This window comes from Macaca nemestrina, chromosome 15, assembly GCF_043159975.1.
Source record: "Macaca nemestrina isolate mMacNem1 chromosome 15, mMacNem.hap1, whole genome shotgun sequence".
NCBI lineage: Eukaryota > Metazoa > Chordata > Mammalia > Primates > Cercopithecidae > Macaca > Macaca nemestrina.
The window spans coordinates 99726478-99746287 of NC_092139.1; the positions used below are offsets into that span (position 1 = coordinate 99726478).

At 44.6% G+C, this 19810-nt stretch overlaps 1 protein-coding gene across 1 annotated transcript in view; it reads left to right on the top strand.

Annotated features, from left to right (window-relative positions):
* LOC105487190 (solute carrier family 5 member 1) overlaps window positions 1-19810 on the top strand; it is a 77503-nt gene that overhangs the window by 23081 nt on the left and 34612 nt on the right. The window contains exons 5-7 of the mRNA XM_011750533.2: window positions 8785-8889; window positions 9803-9862; window positions 10326-10430. Of these exons, the coding sequence (XP_011748835.1) occupies window positions 8785-8889; window positions 9803-9862; window positions 10326-10430 (270 nt within the window). The remainder of the gene's footprint in view (window positions 1-8784; window positions 8890-9802; window positions 9863-10325; window positions 10431-19810) is intronic.

The following is a 19810-nucleotide window of genomic DNA, read 5'->3' on the forward strand; positions in this document are numbered from 1 at the left end:
AGTGAGATCCCATCTCTACAAAAAATTTTTTTAAATTCCATCATAAATATGAACTTGAATTTATCTAATTGTTTTTCTTTTTTCTTTTTTTTTTTTTTTTGAGACGGAGTCTTGCTGTGTCACCCAGGCTGGAGTGCAATGGCCAGATCTCGGCTCACTGCAAGCTCCGCCTCCCGGGTTCACGCCATTCTCCTGCCTCAGCCTCCCGAGTAGCTGGGACTACAGGCGCCCGCCACCTCGCCCGGCTAGGTTTTTTTTGTATTTTTTATTAGAGACAGGGTTTCACCGTGTTAGCCAGGATGGTCTCGATCTCCTGACCTCGTGATCCGCCCGTCTCGGCCTCCCAAAGTGCTGGGATTACAGGCTTGAGCCACCGCGCCCGGCCTCTAATTGTTTTTCTATTGTTGGGCCCTTACGTGGTTTCCAACATTCCTCTGTTGTAAATGACGTAGCAATGAACATATTGATGAAATCCTTATATCTAAATCTTTGTCTGCATCTGTGATAATTTGCTTAAAACCGAGTCCTAAAAATAGGGTCGTATAAGTGGAAGGAGACAAACTTTTAAATGATTGTAATGTGTACCAACCAACAACTTTCCAGAAAAATGGTATCAATTTACATCTCTACCAGAAATATGTGGGAGAGCCTATTTACTTGCCAACACCAAGTATTTAACATTAAAAAAAGCCTATTTGATGGACTAACCTATAAGGTCAGTTCCCCTTATGGTCTTGTTCTTATGAACACTGAGCTTATGGGTTGCCTGACTGACATTTCACAGAGCCACTTCATAGTCTCCAGTATACCCTGCTGTTCTTATGGACCCTGGGTAGGCCTGGCAGGCTAGGTTTATTGCCTCTTCTTCCAGAGAGAGTGGTCCTTGGCATGTCCCTGAGAAGCATCCTTACTCCATGCCCCAGTGGGAACAAATGCAACTCTCAAGACATTTGGTTGCTATGGTTTTTGTTGTTTCCCCAAGTGGAACGTTCAAGGATTTGATATCACTTACTCACTCAGCAGAACTTTACTGAGTCCTTGCCATGCACAAAGAATGTCCTCTGTTAAGTGGAAGCAGGACTGGATTGCAGAGAGCCAGGAGTACCTGAAATTCGTCTTCTGAATTTCATGCCACAGCTGAGAGGCAGAGGTCACAGTGAGCTGAGATCACACCACTGCGCTCCTACCTGGGCGATAGAACAAGACTCTGTCTCAAAAGTGGGCTCTTTGAAGGCTAGAAGGTATTTGGGGCAATAGACCTGTGTGGAAGCAGTTATCAAAGTGGGGACGTGACACACACCAGGAGAGGGGAGCAGACAACATGTGAGGTAAGAGATGGGAGGATGGAGATCGGCTCTGGATGGTGTTAGTGGAGAGGTGGGACGGGGCTTCATTTTGAAGACGAGGGAAGCATTTTTATAGACAGAGCTTGATGAAGAGGGCATTCCAGGAAAAAGAAAAATCTCATAAACGAAAGCAGGAGGCAGGAAAGCACAGAGCATATCTTGGAAATAGAGCCAGTGTGGTTTTGCCAGAGTGGAGGTGACATGGCAGGGCATGACAGGGCTGCTGAGATTGGAGAAGGTGGGACTGACTTTATTGCAGAGAGCCTGGAGTGCCTGTAATACCTCTTCTGAATTTCATGCCACAGCTGAGAGGTAGAAAAGTGCTCTGGTCAATAACCTTTGTTGTCTCTGGTGGTTGAGATCACCTCTGAGAACTCTCACAATCCCATCTCTTGAGGAGATAAATTGTTTGTGGAAGGATTTCCCACCAAGCTTTTGAGTGGCTTCAGTGGATTTCCAGTGGAAATATCTTTGCTTTCATAACTTTACTGCGGCCTGATGGTATCCTGGAAGTCTTGATTCTACCAAGCCCTCCAGTTCTGAGGTCTCCCTGGTGAGATCGGTCAAAGTTTCTTTCACTCCATGTTCTATATATTGGCATGTGGTTGAAGTGAAAATGCCGCCCACTGGGTAGCACAGGTGCCATGTATACCTGTGTATACATACATAGGTGTGTATACACACACACACACACACACACGTAGATGTATATACAGACACACACACACACACACACACACACACACACACACACATATATATATATATATATATATATTTTTTTTTTTTTTTAAGAGATGGAACTTTGGTCTTGTTGCCCAGGCTGGAGTCCAATGGCACGATCTCGGCTCACTACAACCTCTGCCTCCCAGGCTCAAGTGATTCTCCTGCCTCAGCCTCCCGAGTAGCTGGGATTACAGGCGCCCCCCACCACATCTGGCTAATTTTTTTGTATTTTTAGTAGAGATGGGGTTTCACCATGTTGACCATACCTGGTCTCGAACTCCTGACCTCAGGTGATCTGTCTGGCTCATCTCCCAAAGTGCTGGGATTACAGGTGTGAGCCACCGCACCTGGCAGGTAACAGAGCTTTAAAACTCTGGCAGTTAAGCAAGTGATTTTGGAGAGAACCTCTTTCACTTTTTGCCCTCCAGATCTTAGCATTTTGTTTATTTTTTGGTGGGGGACATGGTCTTGCTCTGTCCCCCAGATTGCTGCAGCAGCATGATCATACTCACTGCAACCTTGAATTCCTGGGCTCAAGTGATCCTCCCACCTCAGCCTTTAAAAGAATTTAAGTGATACAGCCACTGTTTTGTTAAGGCAAACCAAATTGGTCTTTTCAGTAATCTAAATTGCATCGGGAGGAAATCTGTTCTTGCTGAATGTTCCAAATAACAGAGAGGCAAATTCTTTTTTTTTTTTTTTTGAGACGGAGTCTTGCTCTGCTGCCCAGGCTGGAGTGCAGTGGCCGGATCTCAGCTCACTGCAAGCTCCACCTCCCGGGTTCCCGCCATTCTCCTGCCTCAGCCTCCCCAGTAGCTGGGACTACAGGCGCCCGCCACCTCGCCCGGCTAGTTTTTTGTATTTTTTAGTAGAGACGGGGTTTCACCATGTTAGCCAGGATGGTCTCGATCTCCCGACCTCGTGATCCGCCCGTCTCGGCCTCCCAAAATGCTGGGATTACAGGCTTGAGCCACCGCGCCCGGCCGGCAAATTCTTTAATAGTGATAGCAATTAGAGGGACTGGCCCAGGTCCTCCGTACTGCCAAGAACTCATGGCTGAGTGACAGGTTTCAACGGGGATTTGAAGGTGGATGATGTTAAAATCTTACGGGAAGTCAAGAGGGGCAGCTTGCTTCATTCTAGATGGCTCATGTTTGGAATGTTAAAACCTTACCGGAAGTCAAGAGGGGCAGTTTGCTTCATTCTGAATGGCTTATGTTTGGAATAGTCTATTCAGGTCTGAGGTCCACTTTGGGGACAGAGATGGGACTCAGGGAGCAGAGAACAACAAGGGTGATGAGAATCAAGTCCATTGTCAATGAGGAACAGACACATAAGAAGAGGAACAGACACATGAGAAGTCTGGGGAAAATTTAAGCAGGGAAACCATCCCTGTCCTCAGATATTGGAAGGGCTAACTTGTGGAAGAGAAATTTGACTTGTGCTGTTATACTCTAAAGGGTGGAAGTAGGACTGATAGGTGGACTTCAGCTCAAATAAAGAATGACTTTTTTTTTTTTTTTTTTTTTGAGAAGGAGTCTCGCTCTGTTTCTCAGGCTGGAGTGCAGTGGTGCGATCTCAGCTCACTGCAAGCTCCGCCTCCCGGGTTCATGCCATTCTCCTGCCTCAGCCTCCCGAGTAGCTGGGACTACAGGTGCCCACCACCACACCCGGCTAATTTTTTGCAGTTTTTAGTAGAGACGGGGTTTCACCGAGTTAGCCAGGATGGTTTCGATCTCCTGACCTCGTGATCCGCCTGCCTTGGCCTCCCAAAGTGCTGGGATTACAGGCGTGAGCCACCGTGCCCGGCCAAGAATGACTTTTTAACAACTAGAGTTGTTCCACCACAGATTCAACTGCATTGTAAGGTAGCGAGTTCTCTGTCACTAGAGGTATGCATTAAGAACTGACCATCACTTGGGAGGTGTTGCAGAGGGGACTTAAGCTGTGGCATCCACAGACCCATTCCACTCTGAAAGATTCAATGATTGTTTAATTTCTCCATACATCTCCCCTCCCACCAGCCTTCCAGGATAGGACATCTAGGTAGTAAAATGTGACTACAAATTCCCTAAAGTCAAAAGAATAAATAGCCTTTCTGCATTTTGTGATGTGACATCATGTTGTTTTCCCAATTCCCATGCTCTCAGACCTTTTGGGTTTGGTCAGACTCAGTTCATCTTGCACAACAAGCAGCAAAAGTATCCACATACTTGTAATGGCCTTTCGAGTCCCATCAGAAGGTGAGGAGGGTTGGGAAAGAAGTTAATGAGAGGTGAGGTCAAGTTGGGGAAATTTTAGATAAAGTCTGAAATCCTGAATTCATAGGAACGCGGGGGGAAATTCTAGAGAATTACAGAGAATGGTGATTCATGGCACTGGGTCACTCCCTGCATGGGAGTGGTGCCAATTCTCAAATGGGCATAAGCGTGGGTGAGGAGTGGACAGAGAAAGTGTTTGGGAAATTGGCATGATGAACGCATTGTTGGTGAGCTCCAGCAACAGGAGGAGCAGCGTAAAAACCTGGCAGGGGAGTACAGGCCATAAAACAATGGTGTCTGTCTTAGTTGGCTCAGGCTGCCATAACAAAATACCACAGACTGGGTGGCTTAAACAACAGAAATTAATTTTCTCATAGTTCTAGAAGGTAGAAGTCAAAAATTGAGGTGCCTTCAGGGTTGGCTTCAGGTGAGGCCTCTCTTCCTGGCTTGTAGATGGCTGCCTTTTTGCTGTGTCCTCATACATGGCCTCTTTACTGTGCATGTATAGGGGGAGAGACAGACAGAGATTTCTGGTGTCTCTTCTTATAAGGACACCAATCCTATCAGATTGGGGCTCCACCCTTATGTGCTCATTTAACCTTATTATCTCCCTAAAGACCCTATCTCCAAATACCATCACCTTGGGGGTTGGTATTTATGAATACCAACTTTAACATATGAATACAGGCTTTAACATATGAATTTTGCGGAGAGGACACAATTCTGTCTATAACAGTATCCATTGTAGCTCTTGCTAATTGTCTTTGCCGGTGAAGTAATTATCCTCTTGGAAGGAGAAAGGAGGGAAGGGACACTGATAAGAATCAGCTGTGTCAGTCACAACTGGTTCATAATTTCATTTGACTCCTGCACCAACCCTGCCATGAGAGAAGACAGAGGCTTGTAGATGTTCTAATCACCCAGATAGTAAGAGGTCAATAAATCATTCAAACTTGAGTTGTAAAGCTCATGCTGTCTTTGCACTTGAGGGAACTTTACCTTGAAACCTTGCTATATTCCTAAGACTGTTTTTAGGCCTGTAGCTGTCAGAAAGACCACTTGACAGACCCTTTTGGGTGTCCAGGAGAGTCTCTGAATAGGTCAGTGTTATGATCAGAGTTGTGCTTTGGGGAGGTTGCTTGGCCATGTGGGTGGGTGGGGAGGTGACTGATGAAAAGGAGAGAATAGAGATCCTCTAGCAGCCCGTTATTTGGTCCTGTTGAGAGATAGTGACAGGCAGCAGAAGGGTCATCTAGAAAGAGCTAGGTGGCCATAATATTGTGAAGGCAGAGTCAGAGTTTCGGTAAATGATTAAGTGTAGGTCATGGGGTAAAGGGAGGAAGTCCAGAATAAGGAAGGTGGTTCCCCTAATAAAATGAACAGAACCTGGGCTCAGGTCATTCTGGTACCCCGAGCTCTCCTGGCCTCATTCCACTGTCTTCTCAGATAGTGAGTGGGGACTTCAGGACAGCCTGACATTGCTTAGAGTACAATGTCCCTGTTTGGGAGAGAGATTGGAGAGGACTTTCTGAACTTATGATTCATCTAATGCAGTTAATCATTTCTGGTAATTATGTCCTTAATAGTACAGCATTAGGCTTAATTATTTATCAAGCAAGAGGTGATAAATGAAAAGATAGTGGGTCAGGGCAGGTAGGCCACTTGCAGAACAAAACTTTTGATTAAAAGTGGACTGTTAGGCCGGGTAGGGTGGCTCACACCAGTAATCCCAGCATTTTAGGAGGCCGAGGCAGATGGATTGCTTGAGACTAGGAGTTCGAGACAAGCCTGGGCAACATGGCGAACCCCCATCTCTACAAAAAATACAAAAATTAGTCGGGTGTGGTGGTGCGCACCTGTAGTCCCAGCTACTTGGGAGGCTGAGGCTGGAGGATCACTTGAGCCTGGGAGGCAGAGGTTGCAGTGAGCCGAGATGTGCCACTGCACTCCAGCCTGGGTGACAGGAATAAAACGCTGTCTCAGAAAACAAAACAAAACAAAACAAAAAAGGACTGTTATCCCCATCAAGCTTTGAGCAGAAGGAGGTAGATGTCTCTAAACACCCTGCCTTCCCCTAGTTTCCCCTTCTTAATGAATGGCATCCACCCAGTTACTCAAGTTCCAAATCTAGGAGTTACCTTTGATTATTCTGTCCCACATTTCCCACATCTAACCTATCAACAGAGCCTGCCAACTTTGTTTCTAAAACACACTTCCTAATCTCTACCCTTGCCTTTGCCTCAACTGCTGTCACCCTAGTCCAAGCCACTGTCCTCTCTCACCTAAGCCAGTGATAGTCTCCCACCTGGTTGTTCTATTTTCTCCCTTGCCCCCAACACTGCACTCTACACACAACTTACAGCAATTTAAAAAAGTAAATTAGGTGCTGTCCCTCTCCTGCTTCAGATCCTCCAGTGGCATCCCATCTCACTTAGAATAAAACTCACTTTTTTTTTGAGTCAGGGTCTCACTCTTACTTTGGCTGGAGTGCAGTGGCATGACTGATCATAGTTCATTGAAGCCTGCAAGTCCTGGGCTCAATTGATCCTCCCTCCTCAGCCTCCTAAGTAGGTAGTACTACAGGCATGCACCACCATGCCCAGCTAAGTTTTTACATTGTTTTTTTTTATAGTGGCAGGGTCTCACTATGTTGCCCAGGCTGGTCTCCAACTCCTGGTCTGAAGCAATCCTCTTGCTTCAGCCTCCTAAAGTTCTGGGATTAGAAGCATAAGCCACCACACCCAGCCTAAATGACTCTGTTTTAAAATATTAAGATCGCAAATCATTATCACATATCAACCTTCTTTTTGCTTCTCAACTATGCATATCTTTCCCACTTGTGGGGTGTCAGGGGGTCTTTGCTTAGTGGGAATGCTATTCCTGTGGTCTCTGAATGATTAACTTTTTTGTCATCCAGATCTCAGCTTAAAGGTCTGAATTATAATAGTAATTCTTTAATATTAGAGAAAGTCCATAGAGTGATCTTCTCAGACTCTTCAATCTAATCACTCTATCACACCCTCTATTCTCTTCATAGCACTTACCACTCTCTGATCATTGTTTTTGTCATTTATTTATTTATATTTACAGCATTTGAATATAAGCTTCTTGAGACCAGGGATTTTGTCTGTGTTATTCACAGCTGTTATTAGTGCTTGACACATGGCAGTAGATGGCTAAGTTAATATTTATTGAGCAAATGTACTAATGCACCTACACCAACCACTGTCTCCTCATTGTCATTCTGAGAACTTCTTCTGGCTAGGCCTTCAGAAATCTCTCTCTCCCCTGACTTAATATTTGGCACTAAGCACCAGCTGCCTTATACTGGTAATAGGGGCTGGTATAGTTAGAATAGTTTCTTGGCGTAATCTGTCTTTTGGGAAATAAGCGTTTTGTTCCAGGTTTGGACCATCTTTGGGACATTAGATAAATAACAACAAGCCTCTCCCCATCTGCTTAGCAAGAATGGGGATAATTACACTTGTTTGATTCTTATCAAATGCTGCTGTACCTTCTCCTCTTGGATACAGAAGGACGTTAGAACTTTCTGGAGTTCTTTTTGACCTCAAATGCAATTGAGTTGCTGACACAGTATTATGATTGGTTAGTGCAAGATCCCTCCCTTGCTTTACCTGACATTTTCTTTTTTTGTCTCCCACTCACAGTCCTATTCTCCTTTCCCCTTCCAGTCTTCCACTCCTGGGTATTTGATATATGTGCTTCCAATCTGTCTTCTATAATCTGTATTTAGACATGTGTGTATCCTTGAAAAATGCACTGTTTTGTGCATGTGTCCGTGTAGTCCCTAGAACTTTTGTAAAAATATCAATACTACATGATCTAGAGAATTATTATTATTATTAATATCATCTGTTACTTGGGAGTTCATGGAGTCACATAATTTAACAGCTAGGAATCACTTGCAAATCATCGGCTCCACGCCGCTCCTTATTTGACCAGGTAACTAAGGTCCAGAGGCTTTCTTTGAAATGATTTCTTTCAAGAAAATTCTCAGTGTTTACTGAGAGCCTGTATTGGGCAAGACCCTAAGCCACCAGGCATGCTGGGGAATATGGAGATCAAGGACTCATGTCCTAGGCACACAGCCTTGAAGGAGATTTTTAGAGAGGCCTGGTGGCTGTGGGACTTTCCATATCTTCTTCAGGACTGGACACAGGGCCCATAAAAGACTCACAGATGATCTGGTTTTGGGATACATCCCACTGCTCCTTCCCCAATCCTCTCCTTTTCATCTTTTCTATTTTCTAAGTTTCCACATCTGCCTTCTGAACCAACTGTCCCTTATGATTCCAGAACAGTTGTGCTCCCAGTCTGCCTCTGCTCTTTCTTGTCCTTCTCTTGACTGACATGTCTCTTCTCTCTTTGACCCACTCTGAGTGACCTGGTGGAACACAGAGCCCTTACCTGACTTTCTTTTGCATTTCCAGATTGGAGCCTCCCTCTTCGCTAGTAACATTGGAAGTGGCCACTTTGTGGGGCTTGCCGGGACCGGAGCAGCTTCAGGCATCGCCATTGGAGGCTTTGAATGGAATGTGAGTAACACTGCAGCCATGGTGCACTGGGGCTGGAAGGAGTCTTAGCAGTCAACCAGTTCAATCTATGCTCAGAGGAGCTGAAGGTGTTAGGGAACCCTTCAGGGTCAACCCAGGGTGCAGACAGAGGAGGGGCATGGCTACAGGAGCCTCAGGGCCCTGCTCGCCTTCCACCAGAGTAGCATGAGAAAACCACTGGTATGACAGCAATAGTATTTTTTCTGTTTTCCCTTCATGTTAAAAAACCAAGGCCCTTCTAGTCCTGTTTGAGGTTTGGAAATGCTTACCACCAGATTTCCATTATTATTATTATTATTTTTATTATTTTATTTTTAGAGACAGGGTCTTGCTCCATTGCCCAGGCTGGAGTGCAGTGGTGCAATCATAGCCCACTGCAGCCTCAAACTCCTGAGCTCAAGCGATGTCCCCACCTCACTCTCCCAAGTAGCTGGGACTACAGGCATGTGCCACCATGCTTGGTGAATTTTTTAATTTTTTAGAAGCAGGGCCTCACTATGTTGCCCAGGCTAGTCTTGAACTCCTGGCCTCTAATAATAATAGTAGTAGTAATAATAAATGTAATTATTTATTATTACTATTATTGTTGTTATTAAAGCTCTCTAAATGGCATTTTACTCTGTGTAAACCAGGGAAGAGGTGAAGGAGAACCCAGTGCTCTCGCTGTGGCCCAGGGCTGTGATGGTGATGAGCAGCCTCCTGGGCTCCTCTCTGCTGTTTTCTAACTGCTATTTCCATGGGTCAGTTAGGCAGCCAAGGCCTCCTCCAGTCTCTAATGGCTCCTTAGGGGAGAACATGCTGGGTAATTTTTCTGCAGCAGCTGAGGGGCCCTTCAGGTGGCAGGGATGGGCTAAGGTTCCTCCTAGTTTGAGTCCACCTTTTGTGTTCATTTCAGGCCCTGGTTTTGGTGGTTGTGCTGGGCTGGCTGTTTGTCCCCATCTATATTAAGGCTGGGGTAAGTATCTGCTCTGTTATTTCATTTCCTGCTGGCAAATGTATCTGTCAGCTTGGTCTTCCTAGAGGGCAGAGGAGACATTATGGGATAAATGGCAGAAAAATCTGTGGATTGGCTTTCACTCCCAGGTTATAAAATTTCTGACTGTCTGCAGTGGCATTATATATATATATACCTCCTCCAGGGCAAGAGTCTGGCTCCTTACTGATGCCCAGTGACAGGTTTATTGGGCTGGGATAACATCTAGCTACTCCTACAGTGGTAGGGCATATGGGATTAAAATTAGCAAATGGCTGGAGGTCAGGGGCCATCTGGCCACCTCGCAGACTTCCCTGGCTAGCAAAGGTTATGAATCCTTGACCACACTTCTGTGGCTCGTACACCAGGATGGTGTCACTGTTCTGTCTGCTCTGGGCCCTCTGGTCACTGTGGCTGGCAGTGACTTCCCTCACACCCCATGCAGGTGGTGACGATGCCAGAGTACCTGCGGAAGCGGTTTGGAGGCCAGCGGATCCAGATCTACCTTTCCATTCTGTCCCTGCTGCTCTACATTTTCACCAAGATCTCGGTAAGTCCACAGCCCCGGGGAGCTGGGCTGTCTCAGAAGCTGCCACTCTCATTCCTCATCACATGCTGCCCACCAAGAGGTGGCTCTATACATTTCTTTCTTTTTTTTTTTTTTTTTGAGACAGAGTCTCGCTCTGTCGTCCAGGCTGGAGTGCAGTGGCCGGATCTCAGCTCACTGCAAGCTCCGACCCCTGGGTTTATGCCATTCTTCTGCCTCAGCCTCCCGAGTAGCTGGGACTACAGGTGCCCACCACCTCGCTCGGCTAGTTTTTGTATTTTTCAGTAGAGATGGGATTTCACCGGGTTAGCCAGGATGGTCTCGATCTCCTGACCTCGTGATCTACCTGTCTCAGCCTCCCAAAGTGCTGGGATTACAGGCTTGAGCCACTGCGCCCGGCTGGCTCTATACATTTCTATTAACTTGGCCCCTTAAGCCTTCTTGCGCCTTGGAGTAAAGTCCTATTTCTGCATTGAGGAGCCAACGGAGTTCAATGGAAATCTGTCCTCCACTGTGGTGCAGGCTGAAAACACAAACAAATTTGTGACGGTTCAGGGAAAGCAGTTCTTAATAATAAGATTAAAAGGGAGTTAGGGATAGAACTCTGTATGATCCAGCAATCTCACTACTGAGTATATATCCAAAGGAATTGAAATTAATATATCGAAGAGGTATCTGCACTCCCATGTTCATTGCAGCACTATTCACTACAGCCAAGATATGGAATCAACGTAAGTCCCATTAACAGATGAATGGATAAAGTATACGAGGTATATATACACAGTGGAATACCACTCAGCCTTAAAAAAGAAGGAAATGCTGTCATTTGCTGTGAACATGCTGTCCATGTTCATAATGTGGATAAACCTGGAGGACATTATGCTAAGTGAAATAAGCCAGGCACAGAAAGACAAATACAGCGTGATCTCACTTGTAAGTGGAATCTAAAAAAGTTAACTCAGAAGCAGAGTAGAATGGTGGTTACCAGGGTCTGGGAGTGGGGGGTGGGGAGTTGGGGAGATGTTGGTCGAAGGATACAAAATTTCAGTTAGATAGGAGGAGTAAGTTCAAGAGATCTATTGTACAACATGGTGACTACAGCTAATAACAATGTGTTTTGAAAATAACTGAGAAAGCTGGGCGTGGTAGTGTGTGCCTGTAGTCCCAGCAACTCAGGAGGCTGAGATGGGAGCCCCAGGGGTTTGAGGCTACCCTGGACAATGTAGTGAGACCCTGCCTCTTAAAAAAAATGATTTTTAAGTATTTTCACCACAAAAAAAGATAAGTATTTGAGGTAATGTATATGTTAATTAGCTCAACTGAGCCATCCCATAATATATACATATTTTAAAATATGTAGTACATGATAAATATATATAATTTTTATTTGTCAATTTTTTAAATAGGGGGAGTTAGGGATATCTAAGGGTTGGCCCCAACTTTAGAGGCAGGCATGGGCCTTTGTGCCCTGCCAGTGTATAATCTGACTCTATGTGATACTTCTCACACACTTAAACACAAGCAGCCAGTACCAAACTGGAAGGCGCTGCTGAGATTCTGTCTTCTTTTATGGACAGATAAATGAAAACCCTGGAGTTGGAACGAACCTCTGAATCAGGAGTAGAACCCAGGTCTCCGATTCTCAATTCACTGTCCTTTTCTCTGCACAAGGCTCCTGCTTTTTCTTGGAATCAGCTGTCTGGGCCTTTAATTGCTAACTCTCTGGGGAATTTTTACTCTCTCTTTCTCTCTCTCTCTCTCTGAACCCAACCACTGGGGTTGCCCCTCTACCATTTAGCCTGCTATACTTGCCAACCTAGAGCTGTAGGCCCACTTTGCAGAACTGAGATTTCTCAAGGATTGGAGGGCCACTGGGGTACCTTTGAAAGCTGGGCAGAGTTCTTGGCTGACCTACTGGAGCAAACATTATGTTTCTCCTCCTCCTGTTTCCTTCCTTTTCCTTCTTCCTTCTTTTTTCTTCTTCCTTCTACTTTCTTCTTCCTTTTCTTGAGACAGGGTCTTGCTGTATTACCCAGACTGCCAGACTGGAGTGTGTGGCATGATCATAGCTCAGTGCAGCCTTTACCTCCTGGGCTCAAGCGATCCTTCCACCTCAGCCTCTTGTGTAGCTGGGGCTACAGGTGTGTTCCACCATGCCCAGCTAATTAAAAAATTCTCTTGTAGAGATAGGGCCTCACTATGTTTCCCAGGCTGGTCTCAAACTCCTGGACTCAAGCAATCCTTCTGCTTCAGCCACCTAAAGTGTCGGGATTATAGGCATGAGCCACTGTGCCCGACCTTGTGTTCCTTCTTTACTTCACTTTTTCTTCCTTGAAAGTGTTCAGGTCAATTCCTCTTGATTGCAAAACAAAACAAAGCAACAACAACAAAAAACACACAAAACAACCAGGAAACCACTAAACTTCTGAGATATCTTTCTGACAGCCCAGAAGATGGAAGGAAGAGAAGAATTTGCTTATAGATTTCAGTGTGCATTTTTTTTTGTCCCCAAGGTGACTGTCAGTCTGATAAAGGTGAAAGCAATGGTATAAAAAGAAAAAGAAAAGAAAATGTAAATGATAAGGAATAACAGAAAGAAAATAGGACTTTGGTAAGAAAACTACCTTGGAGAATAATTGAAGAAACTGGCTCCTAGTCTGTTCCCCTGCCCACACTAGCGGGTGACCTGGGGCAAATGTCATAAAAGCTCTTTAGAGCTTAGCTTCTTTATGAGTAAGATGGGGATAATAATTTCCGCCTTGCCTGGATCACTGGGTGTTGGTGAGCATCCAGTGAATTTATTTGAAAGCACAAAGTGTTCTTGAAATGTAAGATATAATGGTAATGAGGCCGGGTGCAGTGGCTCATGCCTGTAATCCCAGCACTTTGGGAGGCTGAAGCATGACGACTGTGTGAGGCCAGGAGTTTAAGATCAGCCTGGGCAACATGGCGAGACCCTGTATCTACAAAAAATAAAAAATATTAGCGAGGAATGGTGGTGTGCACTTGTTGTCACAGTTACTCAGGAGGCTGAGGCGGGAAGATCACTTGATCCCAGGAATTCAAGGTTGTGAGCTATGATCGCACCACGGCACTCCAGCCTGGGTGACATAGTGAAATCTTGTCTCTAAATAAATAAATAAATAAATAAAGATATAATGATCATGAACATGGTTGAGAGCCTTCAGCACTCTCTGCAAGCAGCTCTCTGGGTTGCAGCGGGGCGGAGAGAAAGGTGGTGTTTTCTGAGATCACATAGGGAGTAGCTCCAGCTTTTCCCCTTAGCCAGCAGTTGCAAAGTGCTCATTGCTCTATCAAAAGGGTTGTCTCATTGCCTATAATCAATTTTTCTCCCTCTTGTTGTTACCCCCTATCCTGCACCCAAAGGCGAGATTGGTCCAATCTCAGTATCTTGCAAAAGATCTGCCCTGGCTGAGATGTGAGTTGGGTTGGATCTGAGTTGAGCCATCTACTCTAGCTAGGTAGGGTTCTGAAAATACAGTTGCTAGTGTTTCTATTTTCCTGATTACTTAAAGTTGAGACAACAGCAACATTAAATAACATTTGCAATTTTTTTTTATTATGGAAAATTTCAAACATACGTCAGCAAAGATAGAATAGGATAACAAGCACTCATGGACCTAACACTGATCACTTAGCTTTAACAATTATCAACATTTTGCCATTTTTGGTTCATCTATCCTCTTCAAATTTTTTTCCCAGTAGTATTTTGTTTTATTTTATTTTTTCCAACTTTTATTTTAGGATCAGGGGTACATGTACAGGTTTGTTATATGGTTAAATTGCATGTCACGGGAGTTTGGTGTATAGATTATTTTGTCACCCAGGTCATTAGCATAATACCCGATAGTGTTTTGTTCCTCACCCTTCTCCCATCCTCCGCCCTCAATAAGCCCCAGTGTCTATTGTTCCCTTCTTTGTGTCCATGTGTACTCAGTGTTTGGGTCTCACTTATAAGTAAGAACATGCAGTATTTGGTTTTCTGTTCCTGCATTAATTCTATTAGGATAATGGCCTCCAGCTCCATCCATGTTACTGCAAAGGAAGTAATCTCATTCTTTTTTATGGCTGCATAGTATTATGGTGTGTATGTGCCACATTTTCTTTATTCAGTCCACCACTGATGGGCATGTAGGTTGATTTCATGTCTTCACTACTGTGAGTGGTGCTCGGCAGTATTTTAAATCAAATCTCAGATACCACGTGATTTCACCGTAAATTCTTCAGAATGTACCTTTGACTTTTAAAAATACAACCATTGTGCTATTATCATATCTAACAAAATTTACAGTAATTTCTTAATTTAGATAGTTTAATACCTGGCCCATATGAAGATCTTCCTAATCATCTCAAAAATGTTTTCTTACAGTTTGTTTGTTTGAACCAGGATCCGAACAAAGTCTAGATCACATTGCATTTGGTTCTTTCTTTAAAGGAAATATACATATATAAGTCTTCAGCCTACTACAGTTATTTTTCCCTTTTACATTATTACCTTCCTGTCCTAGCCTACATGAATAAACTATTTTTTATTGGGTTACATGTCTATTTGTTGTTCAGTTGTGAAAGTTCTTTATATATTCTGCATGCTAGACCCTCATCAGATATATGACTTGCAAAATTTTTTTTTCCCATTCTGTGGGTTGTTTTTTCACTTTCTTGATTATGTCCTCTGATGCACAAAGGTTTTAAATCTTGGTGAAGTTCAATTTATCTATTTTATCTCTTGTTGCTTATGCCTTTGGTGTCATTTCTAAGAATCTATTGCCAAATCCAAGGTCAGGAAAATGTACCCCCTTGTTTTCTCCTTAGAGTTTCATAGTTTTAGTGCCTATATTTAGGACTTTGATCCATTGCAAGTTAATTTATGTGTATGGTATGGCCATGTGCTACCATGCCCAACTTCATTCTTTTGCATGTGGATATCCAGTTCTCTCAGCACCTTTTTTTTGAAAAAATGATTGTTTTCCCACTGAGTGGTCTTGCACATAAGTTTTTACTGAACTTGGTGAAAACATGCGCTTGCTGATAATGCTGTTAAGGTTTTGTCTTGGAGTTGGGGCCAACACCTAGGAATAGTGCTGCCTCCTTGTGTAGCTTCCTGACTCACACTGCTTCTGCCCTTGACCCATGCCTTTGTGCTTTCTCCACTAACGTCATGATTCAGCCTCATTTACTTTATCCTTCTCTGCTTCAGGGTTGGTGTTTTTGTTTTTGTTTTTTAGATGTAGTTTCACTCTCGTTGCCCAGGCTGGAGTGCTGTGGCACGATCTCGGCTCACTGTAACCTCCACCTCCTGGGTTCAAGTGATTCTCCTGCCTCAGCCTCCTGAGTAGCTGGAATTACAGGCACACAACACCATGCCCTGCTAATTTTTGTATTTTTTTAAGTAGAGATGGGGTTTCACCATGGTGGCCAGGCTGGTCTCGAACCCCTGACCTCAGATGATCCACCCACTTCGGCCTCCCAAAGCGCTGGGATTACAGGTGTGAGCCACTGCGCCCGGCCCCCAGGTTGGTTTTTAGTTGTAAGATGAAAAGCCTGGGCTTTCCCATTTTATTTGATTAGAGACCCATGTGCAGAGCCTGGACTGGGAAATGCTGGGAAGGCTAGAGAAATAGGGCTTTGGCCTCCTGAGGAAGGGCAGTGCATCCATCTAAGAATAATAAAAGGTAATGTGAGCAGGAGGGTGAGGAGGTCAGACTGCAATGAGCAGGAGGGTGGTACCTGTCTACTGTGCACGTAGAGAAGGGTGCTGGGCCTCCCCTTCTCCCAGGCAAGTGTCCTCCAAGTCCACAGTTCAAGCAGGTGAAAGTCTGTGGACTGCAGTTGCCATGGTAAGAGCACTCTTTGTCCTCAGAGCTGGTGCAGGGGTGGCAGGGGTGGTCATATAAATAAATTAGGTGCCCAACCTCTCTCCCTGCCTTCTCTATCACCTCACCTATTTTTCAAGTTACTGATTAAACCTTCTTGGACTTGGGAGCCCCCAGGGAGCCGAGGGACAGCCTCTTTTAGCTCAGATCCGGATGGAGCCCATCCCCCAGGAGCCTGCTTTTTCTAAATTTGGCTTTTGAATTATATCGGTTGTGGGCTGTTCCCTGTGTGTGTGATTTTTGGGGCTCCTTACCCTCCTCACCCTCCTGCTCACATTCCCTTTTCTCTTCTTGGACAGACGCACTGCCCTCCCTCAGGAAGCTAAAGCCTGATTTCTCCAGCCTTCCCAGCATTTCCCAGTCCAGGCTCTGCACACTGGTCTCTAATCAAATAAGACTGAAAAGCCCAGGCTTTTCATCTTATAATTAAAAACCAACGCTGAAGGAGAGGAGGAGAAAGTGAAGGAGGCTAAATCATGATTTAGTGGAGGCCATGACCAACATTATACTTACTCCATCCATTGCCTAAGACCAGGGATCCCTTGACAAACACATAAGAAGTTTGATAGCTGCCCTCTAGTTAGTGCCAGTCTCTTCATTTAGTCTCCAATAGGGGTTTTACTTACACCTTCTCCAGTTCTCAGAAGAGTACAGCATGGGTAGAGATTTCTATTATTTGTTTGTTTACTGAGATAGGGTATTGCTCTGTTCCCCAGGCTGGAGTGCAGTGGCATGATTATGGGTCAGTGCAACCTTAAACTCATGGGCTCAAGTGATCATCCTGCCTCAGCCTCCTGAGCAGCTGAGACTACATCCATGTGCCACTATGCCCAGCTGTTTTTTACTTATTTTTTTAGAGATAGGGTCTCACTGTGTTACCCAGGTTAGTCTTGAACTTCTTGCCTCAAGTGATCCTCTTGCCTTGACCTCCCAAAGTGCTGGGATTACAGGTGTGAGCCACCACATCTGGCTGGGATTTTTATTTTATTTTCCATTTTATGGGAGAGAAAACTGAGTCTCAGAGAAGTTAGGTAATTTCCCCCAAATTACACAGCTGTTATGTGGCAAAGCCAGGACTTGGACCAGGGTCTCTCCAGTGCCAAAGTCTGTCCTCAGAGTTCTGCCCTGTGCTTGGATGGGATGAAGGCATAGAATGAGGGGATGGGATAGATCATGTGGTCTTATGTCCTGCATTTTCATTTTACAGATGGGGAAACTGAGGTCCAGACAGGGGAAGGGACTGTGAGGGGCTAAAGAAGCAGAACTGGGATGAGAGGCAGATTTGTGACCCTGAAATCTAAACCTTTTGACATTATATGCCCCCTACCTTCTAAGTCTTTCATTCTTCCAGTACAGAGTAGGTTAGCATTCAAGACCCTGGGAAAAATGAAGACAGCCAGTTAAATGAACCTCACAATATAAATGAGTTGCCAACAGTAGGATTTGAGAGGACTGTGAGGAGAGAACATCAGCTGCACACTGGGTATATGAAGGATCTGAAGGAGGAACATCTGGACAGAGGGTAGGGTAGGGAGGGATGCAGACAGGCAAGGCTTTGTCTTTGTAAATTCGGCTGGTTTTAGGTTCACCTTGGGTCACAGAGCATGAAATTTAAAAAATAATTACATCGATATCAACTGTACTTTCTAGAAGCTCACTTCAAGACGCACAGGAATGCAGGGCTCATGGACAAAAGAAAATAACTGTTCATTAACAAAATATGGTGATAAGGCATTTATATTGCACACAAACCAAGATTCATCAATTGTATGTGTGTGTGGAAGGACACGAATGGTTTGTGATGGGTGAGAAGAGAGGAGGGATGGTGTGAGATTCCCATCCAGAGAGCAAACATCCAGGGACCTGCCACGAAGGCTTGGGAAGAATGTAGGGATCCAGTGGGGGTGTAATTAATGGGAGAGAGGAGAAAGTACAGGGCATTGTAGCTGCAGAGCCCAGATATGGCCCAGACCACTGGGCAGCTGTGATGTGGAGCCTTGGCTATGGCTACCATCTTTTGGTCACATATTTTTGGGCTCCGAGACTCAGAACTGATTGTCCTTCCATGAGCTCCTGAATTTTATTGGCTTCCTTGAGCGCCTGCCTTATCAAGCTCTGAGAAGCATTCCATTCTGTAAAATTTCCTGACATGTGCATCTTATGCAAATGTGCACAATCCCTGGTGATAAAGCCTCAGATTTTATGACTTACACATGATGACTGAATGTTCACGTCCCCGTCTGTGTTTCCTGGGGCTGTTATCACAGATCACAGCTACAATAAATGTTTACAGCAATTCTGCTGTCCATTTTGGATCCTTGGGTGAAAAGAAGAGCTTTGGCTTTTGCTTAAGATTTGAAGGCTCATTCCCAGGGCCGCTCACTTTCACAAGTGGGAAGAGAAATGTGAGTAATGGGGCTCCACCATCTGAAACCTCGAGGCTAGGCAGGATTTATTGAGTGCTCAAATACATCTTGGTTAGGACCAGAATGGACAGCAAACACACGCATATAAAATCACTGGATCTCAAAATATCAGAGCCAAGGTGAAGCAACATGCCCAAAGCTCCCAATCAAAGACTCAGTTACTTGCAGATGCTTTCCAACTGGGGTCTGTATTTTTATTCCCCATGAGTCCCATGGACATTGTTCAGCCAAATTTTCAAAGTGATAGGAACAACACCCCTGGGCTAAATCCAACACATGATCTATTTTCATAAGTAAAGTTTTACTGGAGCCCAGCCAAGACCATTGTTTGTGTTGTCTGTGGCTGCTTTTATGCTTTAATGGCAGAGTGTGACAGAGACAGTAAATGCAAAGCATAAAACATTTACTCCCGGGCCCTTTACAGAAAAAGTTTGCCAATCCTTGACCTAGAGGACCGTAATTTTTTATTTCACTTCAAGTTGGTTTTGCTTACAGCATTGTAGACATTTTCTTCTTTCCCTTCCGTCTCCTCTTTCCCCCTCTCTCTCCTTCCTTCCTTCCTTCCGTCCCTCCCTCCCCTCCTTTCCTTCCTTCACTCCCTCCTTCTCCCCTTTCTCTCTCTTCCTCTGTTACCTTCCCTTTCTTTCCTTCCTTCCCTCCCTTCCTTCCCTCCCTTCCTTCTCTCCCCCTTCCTTCGCTCTCTTGCTTTCCCTTCGTTTCCCCTTCTTCCTTTCACTCTCTTTCCTTCTCTCCCTTCCCTTTGCTTTCCCTCCCTCCATCCTCCCCCCTACTCTCTTTTAAGGACTAACATTAGTTTAGGGAAAGAGCAATCTGGGATAAGCTGTGAAACAAATGGTCTCATAGGATTACAGGACAGTTCTTTTATATCAAAGGTGGTTCTGTATTCTTTATACAGTCCCCTATTTTTATAAATAAAAAATTTAATGAAATACTTCAAACATACAGGAATGCAGAAAGAATATAGCAAACACCCTTATATCCACCACTCAGATTTTATAGATCTTAACAATTTATTATCTGTAGAAAAGAAATATAACATTAC